The sequence below is a fragment of the Hyperoodon ampullatus genome, assembly GCF_949752795.1.
Source record: "Hyperoodon ampullatus genome assembly, chromosome: 11".
NCBI lineage: Eukaryota > Metazoa > Chordata > Mammalia > Artiodactyla > Ziphiidae > Hyperoodon > Hyperoodon ampullatus.
The window spans coordinates 96,205,492-96,216,793 of NC_136924.1; the positions used below are offsets into that span (position 1 = coordinate 96,205,492).

The window sequence follows — 11,302 nt, forward strand, 5'->3', positions numbered from 1 at the left end:
TTTGTCAGATTCCAGGTTGATTTTTTTTCCTACTCCTCCAATTATTAAAAAGAAGGAAAATTTCTAGATCACAAGCATGTTTCTTAATATTTTTCCAATTTTTTTTTTCTCTAGAGGAATCACCCTTCTCCTGCCCAAAACTCTGTAGTCCAGTGTACACTGTCAACTCCATGGCACATGTAACAACAGGCAGGTAGGGGAAGGTAGTTGGCAGGTGTAGGGTTAAGGAATGAAGTAAATGGCTTTATGCTGCTTGGTTGATATGACACGATACTTCCAGTAGCTTCCTATTGTTGGGTTTTTTTTTTTTGTTTTTTTTTGGCTGTGTTGGGTCTTCATTTCTATGCACGGGCTTTCTCTAGTTGCGGCGAGTGGGGACTACTCTTCGTTGCAGTGCACGGGCTTCTCACTGCGGTGGCTCCCCTTGTTGCAGAGCACGGGCTCTAGGCATGCGGGCTTCAGTAGTTGTGGCACACAGGCTCAGTCGTTGTGGCTTGCAGGCTCTAGAGCACAGGCTCAGTAGTTGTGGTGCACGGGTTTAGTTGCTCTGCGGCATGTGGGATCTTCCTGGATCAGGGCTCGAACCCGTGTTCCCTGCCTTGGAAGGCAGATTCTTAACCACTGCGCCACCAGGGAAGTCCCATTTGGTTCTTCAGACCTTTTGATTAGAGTTCTGGTTACTTCATGTTGTGTTAACCACCAGCCTAAGGTCCGCTGTTGAATTTTGCCCTTTTGGTCCATGGAAGATCAAAGTCCTTTCTTGATGGGCCACAAATATACCCCTTTTGGCTTCTGATAAAAACTGTTCTCCTGAAAGCCACGTGTCACATCAAACAGACCAGAGTGTCCCTGAACTCTTAATCTCAGGCCATGGCTTTCGTAAGACACCTTGTTAGGGCAACGGCCACCCTAAGATAGCTCTTCTGTCCTCAGTTTAAAAAATACTAATCTCTGCATAGAAAGCAAATTTATGGTTACCAAAGGGGAAAGCGGGGGAAGGGATAAATTACGAGTTTGGGATTAGCAGATTCCAAACTACTATATATAACATAGATGAAAAACAAGGTGCCACTATATAGCACAGGGAATTATATTCAATATCCTGTAATAAACCCTAATGGGAAAGAATATGAAAAAGAATATATATATATTCACAAGATTGTAAATCAACAATACTTCAATCAAAAAAAATACTAGTCTCTATTGTCTGGTCCTTTTTCACCACTAATCATTTTGTGGGGATGAGGAGTTGTTTGTTTGTTTTTCTGTTCCCTTGGAAAAAAGTAGAAGGGAGTCTGGGTCCTTCCTCACCAAGATGAGGTATAACGTCTCGGTGCAGAGTTCAATCCAGAGAAGACATTGTTGCCTGACTGACAAAGTAACCAAAACCACCAGGAAAGTGGATGAGCACATGCTGAATTTCTTTTGTTTTTCTTTATCATTGAGTCATAATATTGTATTATACAAATGCGCACTAAAGGAAAATTCATTTTCAGGAGACATATTGAAACAATTTATACCACAAAATTTTAGACTTAAAGATCTTCAACAGCCAATTCTAACTGTTGTATGTGGATGTCTGAGTGAGGTTCAAGTACATTTGATGAATTTTAAAAACAGAACACGGTACCTTGTGTTGATGTGATGCTAATCCACAATACTCAGTAAATGTCAATTGGAAGAGAGGAGAGAAACTGAGTTCCCTGTTTTCATGACAATCAAATATTAGCTGCTAGGGGCCCGAATTCCCAGGACACAACAGCCCATCGCACTCCCTTTCTATGGTGCTGAAGTCTTGATGTGGAATAAGACAAGTCCGCCAGAACTGGGTTATAAACATGCTTTATTACCGGTAGATAGTAGACACTGATAATGATAAACTGCAAACAGGTAAAGGGGAAACAAAAATCAAGGGTGTGCCCCACAATGAATTGCAGAGTCAGAACTGGAACAGGAGGCAATCATCAGGAAAGAGGGCTCCCGGTAGAACAGTCCAAGATAAGCGTCCCTTCCCACACTGTTGTCCACAGGACAGATTCAGGGGAGAGGACCCCAGGGACTCCAACTACACTGAATGACCAACACAACTACATGATCCAAACCCACCTCCAACCAGGTATCCCAACAATCAAGTTCTAGTTAAATCATACTCCCATGTCTTCTCTCAGTCATGGTGAAATAATGGGATTATTGTGAAGAACAGAAAGCAACAGATGGGTCACAGCCCTTAGAGAGGCTGGTGGGACCTGTACGGTTAGTCTACACTGGGGGCACTATTTTCCTGCATCGTCTTCATGATCCAGTCAATGTAGTTCTTGACACGAGTGTAGATCCCATAGGTACCACACTGGGGGCCCCAGGACACCAAGCCAGCGACATAGAATTTGGGGTTCTCTTCATTAGGGACCTGTAGAGCAAAGGCCCCACCGCTGTCCCCTTCACAGCTATCAACACCTTTCTCACCTCCAGCACAGATCATGTTCTCAGTGAAAACAAAGGAATTTATATCTATTCCGGGGTTTAGCCCCTTCACCTCCCGGCACTTTGCTAAGGGAGCAACAGGTAACTTTGCCCCTCTGAGCTTAATGACATGATCTTTGGCATTTGTTCGGCCCCAGCCTGAGATCAGCCCCAGATCTCCCACGGAGGGGTTGTATTCTGAGGAGGCACCTGGCAGGCAGATAGGGGAGACAGTGGGTCCCATTTTCACTGGGTCTTGCAGCCGCACCAGCGCAATGTCATTGTCAAAATTCTTCCGTATTTCTGAGGCATCCAGGTCCTTCCAACCAGGATGAATGAACACTTTCTCAGCAGTGAGCATCTGGGCATTTGCCAGTTGTGAAGTGACCACTGAGGTAGATCCAACATACATCACCGGGTCATGGTTCCCCTCCACAGTGTGGGCAGCTGTCAGCACCCAGTGCTCATCTATGAGAGCCCCGCCGGCCCGGGGGTTCGAGAAGAAGACTTGCCAGGGGAAATTTTCAATCTTTGCAATGGAGCCTCCAAATATCCTCTGTTTTTCTGTAAAGGGCTCACCAGGGACGCCACAGACTAGGGAGGAACAAAAACAAGGTGGGAAGGGAGCAGGGTAGATTGCTGGCCCCCCTGCAAATCCTACAGCCACTCAAACACCTGCTGGGCCTCAGCGTTCTCAGCACAAGATGGCCAAATACTTGGTCAACGATCTCAGCACCTGACTCATCCTGAACTGACCTAAAGGACCAAACATCCCGCTTTGCCAGTGCCAAAAGCAGGCTTGTGGGAAAGACTGGTTTAAACTGAGGCTGTGTGTGAATTACTGAACCCAAACAAACCTCACACTATGGACAGCTTAACTCACAGCGTGGGGAGGACACTTCACCCCAGGCTCGGCACATGGGGCCAGGGGCCCAGCTGGGAGCCAGAGTTGGGAAACCCTGTCCTCATACAGGTGTTAGGGGAAGTGAGCATTCTACCTTCCTCTGATGCCCAGATCAAACACTTATCACCTTCTTTTCTCAAGTCCTAATTGCAGCTGAGCCCCTCCTTGTAACCTGTGGAAGGTTCTCTTTTTCCATCTTTCATCTCATCCCCCATTGACCGGATCCAGGTTTGATTGCTTTGCCGTTACTGAATATAACTAAAACGGAATTTTATTTCAGATCAAGTTGGCTTTCCCAAATTCCTCACTAGTCAGCCTGAATGGACTCTGAGTTGAGCATAACAGACAGACCTGGGTTCAAAGCCTACCCATGCCCCTTCCTAACTCCGTGAACTTGCACTGAATTCCCTCAACTGTAAAACAGAACCAATAACACCTACCCCAGAGCATTGTTGCAAAGACTTAATTGAATGAGATAATAAATGCAATTGTTTGATTGCATTTGATTACTTGATTGAGAGCTAGCTCAGTCCCTAGCTCTCAATCACACTGTTGTTACTAAGAGGATGTTTATTATTATTCTGGCTTTGCCTGGGAGTCTTCTTCTACTCAACTCTGATCTCTATGCAACCCCTTATTTCTTTTATTCCTCTATAGCTTGTTGTCAGATAGACTTTTAATATAATAACTAGGCTCTTCGAGTAGTCTTGTTTCTGAGTGTTGATTCCTCACTCTCTTATTTCAGGCCCTGTTTTTAGCAATCCCAGACGCCCTTACTACATCTACATTACCAAACCTAACTGGCCCAGACTCTGACACCAACTGTCACCGGCTGACTTTTCTTTTTCCCATCCATTGGTCTGACAGTGTGGTTGATGAATTCCCCAAGGCCCTGGCAGGTCCACAGCCCAGCTTTGTCTCCATCTCACTGAGCTAGACTCTGGCAGCCCAGACTGTCAAGTCCCTTCCCAAGAGGATTACAGCTACTTTTAGAAGGTGAGACCCATGCAACAGCACCTGTGGCCATGCTCTCTACCCAAGCCTGAGCCCGGATTACCTGGAACACATTTTGGCAGCTCTGCGCCCAGCAGCTCATTCACCCAGCTCCCGTTGCCAGCGCAGCGATACTCCTCTGGAACAGCACAAGGGACAGGGGACACACTCACCATCACATCTTCTGGAGTCTGTCCCCCACTTTTCGTTCAGAGCCTTAGCACCTCTGGGATTTGAGGAGGCGATCAGATCAAACGAACTAGAAAAGAATCTTGAGAACATCCTCCAAACAATCTCTCTGGCCCCTATCCTGCCAAGGGAGGGGAAGGAACAGTCTCCAAAGCAGAAGGAAGAGGGTTACGGTAGAGGCTGGGAAAGTGCTTCAACTGGGAAAAGAAATTAAATTAAATTAAAAGCAATGAAGTGGGACATATTGTGAGCCATCCAGACCTTCATCCAGCACCACCAAGGCCTCTCCATCGAGAAAGTCAGGCATCATAGAATAATGACTTGAAGCTGGAAGCATTACTCCTGTTCTACATTAAATAGTTGGTCAGGGGACTTCCCTGGTGGCTCAGTGGTTAGGACTCCGTGCTTCCACCGCAGGGAGCACCCAACCCAGGAAGACTGTGCTATTCACCCTCCAACACTCTCATTCTTTCTTTCTCTTTTCTTTAGTCAAAGAAACCTACCGCTTCTTTCATTTTCCATGTAGTAATATGGCTTCTCACAAGTGTAGCGAGTGACAGAACCAAATAGAGTATTTTCTGGATCTTCGACTCTACCATGCCGAATGGGTTCGGGAGCGCCACAGTCCACGGCTACAAGAGGAAGGCAGGAGAGAGGTGGTCAGGATGGCCACTTCTTCCTAGGAGGAGTCACTGGGCCAGTCCATCCTCCCAGCTGTGTTCTTCACTCCTTCCCCACTCCCCACATCCATAAGCACACCTGGGATGAATCCCCCACGTCAGCCTCTCTGTGGCCATGATCTCCGACTGGCATCCCTCAACACCCTAGCCCACTGAGTCCTGCCAGGTCTGATAGCCCCTTGAAAGCTACAAGGATGAACCTGGTTCTCAGTGATTGGTGAGGCCTCTGAAGGAACGGACCCATATAATGCTATTAACTCTACCAATCTCACAGCCTCTTTCTTTGGAAGAAACCTGCTAGTCTGGCTGGCCTGGGATCAGATCAGGGCTGGGACTCCATGACTGACTTCCCTTCAAAAACCCAATCTACTCTCTCACAAGCCTAAGAGGAAAACATGCATTTGTATCTTAATGCACTAATCTTTCCATTCCTTTTGGGAGAAAAAAAAAAGAGTCCCATTTTAAAGAGGTACATACGTTGACACCGCAGTTTGGAATTACTCCACTTTCCATTGCTTTGGCAAGTAGAGTAGAAAGATGTCGAGCCCACACTTCCCTGGACAATAATAAACATCTCCATTAATTTATAAGCAGAGATATAGGGAATCAAAATCCAGAAATGGAATCGATGGACAATAATAAACATCTCCATTAATTTATAAAGAGAGATATAGGGAATCAAAATCCAGAAATGGAATCGATGGACAATAATAAACATCTCCATTAATTTATAAGGAGAGATATAGGGAATCAAAATCCAGAAATGGAATCGCTCTCTGGCCTTGGGTCAATGAGGAGTTCTCACCACAAGAAGCTTGGGGACATCGTAGCAGAATGACCCAAAGCACCCAGGAGTTGGGGCTAAAAGACAACTTTGTCCCAGCATATCAGCCCCCCTGCCCCAGGAAGACCAAAGCCAAAAAGGGAATGTCAAGCTGTCCAAGGATCTTCATGACTGACAAGGAAAGACTAAAGATCCTGAGTGGTTCTCTTTATGGAGAAGGTGTTAGACCTTGCTGGAACAAGGATGCTCGGTAAATGATTAGACAATTCCAGTACGCTCATCCTGACCTAGGGACAGGAGAGAAGCCTCTAACAGTGCTTTACCTGTACAACTTCAAACCCATCCACACAGGTTATCTTCACCACATCTTTGAACACATATTTTGCTCTATCAGGCTCCCAAAAGGAATTGGCAGTGACTTCTTTAGGACAAGGGATTGCTTGGAAAGGACAGGAAAAAACTTTTTACCAAATAGTTGGAGAATCTCTATGATATTTACATCATTCTCACACTTTCTACAGTTGTTCAGTCATCCTCAATCCTGACGCCCAGCATTCCAATACGCAGGTGTCTAAAATAACATGACAGGGAATGCCCTGGTGGTCCAGTGGTTAGGACTTGGCGCTTTCACTGCTGAGGGCACCTGTTCGACCCCTGGCTGGGGAACTAAGACCCCACAAGCCACATGGTGTGGCGAAAAAAATTATTAATTAATTAATATGGCATTACTAATGAACCACCCCCAAGCTGTCTGCATTCAGAAGTCCAGTTGAAAGATTCCTAGAAGTTGAGGCATTTCTAGCAACTACTGACAGGTTTAGATCCTGCTGAGGAAGTGGAGTATTCTCAGGATACTTATCCATACAACAATCTACCTGTTTTGATTTTACATTGTGCAAGGACTTTGGTACCACCAACCAAAGAGCAACTTCTGAGTTACTCACGATCTCCATGGTAACGAAATCTCCATCCCTTTTTTTGCTCTGTTTCATCAGTTTGGAAGATGATATTGAGAGCATTACTCTTGGTTTCAATAGTTAGTGGCCCAGGGAATCTATTACCACAGTAAGGACCAAATTGCTGGTTTCCTGCAACAAACTGAAGAGAAACAAAATGATGAAATCAGAAGAGAGAAAGAACTGAAATAAAAAGGCAAAATGGAAGGGGAAAAAGTAAAATAAGGGCTTCCCTGGTGGCGCAGTGGTTGGGAGTCCGCCTGCCGATGCGGGGGACACAGGTTTGTGCCCCGGTCCAGGAGGATCCCACATGCTGCGGAGCGGCTGGGCCCGTGAGCCATGGCCGCTGAGCCTGCGCGTCCGGAGCCTGTGCTCCGCAACGGGAGAGGCCACAACAGTGAGAGGCCCCCGTACCGCAAAAAAAAAAAAAAAAAAAAGTAAAATAAAATAAGAAGGAGGGGAAAAAAAGAAAAGAAGGGACAGAAAGCTATATAATTTGTCTTCAAGGAGAAATCCCTCTCTGTGAGTTGGGAGAAAAGTTCATCATCCATCACGCACAAGTAAACTGTCAACGCAGTGGCCCTCAGAATCAGCAGGTTCCACATCAAAATCTTCTCTCTGCATAGTCACCACCACTTGGAACCCTTCCTCCAACAGGATCTGATAGTCACACCTTGAGTTCTCTGGGTATAGACTGGGATAATTGGGACTTGTGAGCTCCCCAATCAGTGTGGTAAATACATCCCCACTGCAGTTGACTAAGGGAGAAAAAGAGAAAAGTAGAATCAAATACAGGGTCAAGCAAAGGAGTCCCTGCCTTTTTCTATGATACTTCTCATGAATTGACAGTCCACATTCATTGACTGTCACATTCATTGATTGAAGCCCACATGCCACAATTTCATACCCAATACATATCAGCAGAGATACCCAATACCAATTGGGTTTCTATCACTTTGCTGATGATAGAGCCTTTCATGGTTATGGAGAGCCCCAAGTTGACACAGGCACCTATCTCTCTTCTCCAATTAATTAACTTGACCCTGTAGGCTTGTCTTCCTCCACTCTTGTAGCTCCCCTTCAGTTTACAGGTAACTAAAAATAGATGCCAGACTTCCCTGGTGGCACAGTGGTTAAGAATCCACCTGCCTATGCAGGGAACATGGGTTTGAGCCATGGTCCAGGAAGATCCCACATGCCGCGGAGCAACTAAGCCCGTGTGCTACAACTACTGAGCCTGCGCACCTAGAGCCCGTGCTCCGCAACAGGAGAAGCCACCGCAATGAGAAGCCCATGCAGTGCAACGAAGAAGAGTAGCCCCCGCTCACCACAACTAGAGAAAACCTGCGTGGAGCAGCAAAGACCCAATGCAGCCCAAAATAAATAAATAAATAAATAAATTTTAAAAAACAAAGAAAGAAAGAAATCAGCTTGTAAACTATTAAAAAATAAAAATCGATGCCAAGTCAAGGCTGAGGCTAATCAAAATCGAAGGGTAGACAAGCCCCCTACTGAAGCCTCAAGCCATTCCAAATCCCAGGGAACACGCACCCTTCTTGGTGACAAGCTCACCTCCGCAATTCCTCATATCATCATTGAGGAAGTATTCTGGGGGGCAGGAGCAGAAGTAACCACCAATGAAGTTGTTGCAGAAGTGGCTGCAAGGGACATCTGCAAAGTCTGTGCACTCATTTACATCTACAAAGAGTAGAGAAAGATTGAGGTCAAGGACAGAGACCTAGAAGGAAGAATGAGGTTAAGCCCCACACTGCAAGGGTAAGAAAAGTAGGAAGGGTCTGTTGCTTAAAGACATTCAATGAATCACATTTCAGGATGGTATTATTCTATATTACTCTTGTGAACTATGGGTCCGGAGTTGCGCTCTACCATTGCACAGCTATAGGGGAGCTCTCAATGCCAGAGACCCTTGACCTTTCTCACAAACAGAGCATTTCAGCTCCAGAGACAACACTCTGCAAGTTGAACTTGATAATGTCTTCTGCAGGGAGGAACAATTAGTACATGTATTACTTTATAGGATGTTGGCACTTCTGTCAAGTCTAAACAATACTTTGGCTTTATGAGATGTCCTGACTTCATTTCACCCTGGAGATAGCTGGAGACTCACACAGAACTTGAAAGTTTGTTTGTTTACCGTATGTTAAATGGGTTTGAATACCATACATTCCTTGTGTGAGTCTTGGCAAGTTATTTAACTTCCTTAGTCCTTACTCTCGCTATCTTTAAGTAGATATAATAACACCTAGTTTAAGAATTGAGGTGAAGATTAAATTAATATAGGTAAAGTTCTTAACACAGTGCACAGTTCATAGTGGTTTTCAATAAATTACTGCTTATTATCTCTTTTTTATCATTACTATCATCATCACCAGGATACGATTATGCATTTGAATTTCACAAAAGCAATTCATGGAGGGATACAAGCCAAGTCAACACTTCATAAGAGTTATAAACAGAACCCTCACTCCCTGCATTGCTCAATGTTTGTCCGGCTTCTAATCACGTGGTTGGATCAATGAAGCACACAGAGGGGTGAGCCTTACCTACAGCAACGTAGTACGCAGAAAACCCAGTGAAACGCTCTTCGTTGGAGAAGTCTGACTTGAAGATCACCTGGAGTTTATTGTATGGGACTTGGAACTCTTCCACCACCGGGGAGTTGGGATTCTTGCCGGTCCTCTGTCCACAGAGTTTCCCTTCTTCAAGGCCTCCTGACATTATCTAAGAGAGGAGTCAAAAGAAGCTAGGAAAGGGTAATATTTTGGTATGGAGGTCAGAGAAAAAGGGACAGAGAGACTGGACCATTTCCCATTTTAGGACTATGTGAGCACAGCTCACTGTATGCCGGTGGCACCCCCTCCTGCATCCTCTCAGCCCACCAGCCCAGCCCCATCCTTTACGTGCTTATTACAGTATACCTGCACTGAGTCATACGCGCAGTTCTCGGACAGCTCTATGTCCAGGTGGGTAAAGTAAAGGTGGATCCCGTACCCTTCAGGAACTTCTATATCCCAAGACTTCTCTACATCATTGGGGTATGCCTGAGGATAGTTGGGGGACAGGATCTCCCCATACATAGTAGGCTCAGCATAAACCCATGCCAAAAGGGAAAACAGGACAATGCACCTGAAAAAATAAAAAAGGCATATGGAGAGGTGGGTGACCCAGGTGCCAGCAGACAAGTGCAGGGAGAAGGGATGGGAAAGGCGAAGGGCACCCGCACATGCAGGAGGATCTTGGGTTGGAATGAAGCAAAAAGGCCCAGGTCAAAGCAAAACCCAGGCTTCAGATCTGAGCCATTTTCTTGAGAAGATGAAGGGAATGGGGTCCATATATTTCTCCATAGACCCGTGATCACTCACCACATCTCTGGCAATTTGTCCATCCCTGGTGAGCAGCTCGTCTCTTGGTCCTGGCTCTCTGCACCTCTGGACTTTGGATCTAAAGCGGTGGCAGACCTGGTTGTATTTGTCTAACAAGCACACAGGCACCTGCTTGGGTGGTAAGGGGCCAATGTCACCTTAGTAAGAATAACACAGAGGTTCAACAGAGCCATACCATTAATCATCACTGGACGACACCCATCCTCTCACACTCGCCCTGGTTCTAGACTGAAACTACATCTTATCCTTCTCCCCTGGCTTCTCAGGACCTTCTCCCAGTTTTTCTCCAAAATAATGAGTAATTTCTCCCAGTTTTCTGCTTCCTCTGTTCTCCTCCCTCACCCTCAACACCCACCCCAGCCCCGACTCTGTCAGGCTCCCTCCTGCCCTAACAGAACAATAAATATCCCCTTTTCCGCTCAGGATTTCAGGAGTCTTTCCCCATCATGACTATCCACCTATGACATGTCTCCCTCTTCTTTTGACAAGGATCACCCTTATCACCTCGAACCAGCTCTCCTGACTGTGTATTATTGCATGTATTTCTCCCAAGGACCACTGATGGAGGAATGAGCTTCTTTTCCTAGGGGAAGGCAGTGACCTTGGGAGAAGTGGTCTGAGACAGGGTTGGATGTGGAAGGAGAAAAGGGACAGCTGAATGACAAGAAACATGAAAGGAAAGGAAAGGAAAGGTATTCCCTCAATTTCCTACCTTAATTTTCCAGTTTTTGGGTTTTTTTAACCTTTACTAAAAAGACAACCCATCTCCCCATAGTTCTTAGAAAAGTGTTGCCAAATATGCTTCTAACCCTGAAAACAGTGGTAGGTGGTGGGGTGACATGGGGGTGGATGGGGTCAACCTAAGAGAAATAAGTGGTCTATATTCTCCCACTGGGTTCTGCTCTTTCCAGCCCTCCATCTTTGCCCAAAAC

At 45.7% G+C, this 11,302-nt stretch overlaps 1 protein-coding gene across 1 annotated transcript; it reads right to left on the reverse strand.

Moving 5' to 3' along the window:
- Window positions 1-1,832: 1,832 nt before the first annotated feature.
- On the reverse strand, window positions 1,833-10,372 carry C1S (complement C1s; the record flags this gene model as incomplete). The annotated part of the gene is made up of 11 exons (XM_079714511.1): window positions 1,833-3,054; window positions 4,422-4,496; window positions 5,050-5,178; window positions 5,704-5,782; window positions 6,334-6,449; window positions 6,955-7,108; window positions 7,525-7,724; window positions 8,539-8,664; window positions 9,531-9,708; window positions 9,906-10,113; window positions 10,350-10,372. The coding sequence occupies 11 exons, from the start codon at window positions 10,370-10,372 to the stop codon at window positions 2,255-2,257; spliced, it is 2,088 nt and encodes a 695-aa protein (XP_079570637.1). The 3' UTR covers window positions 1,833-2,254.
- Between the last annotated feature and the right edge of the window lie 930 nt (window positions 10,373-11,302).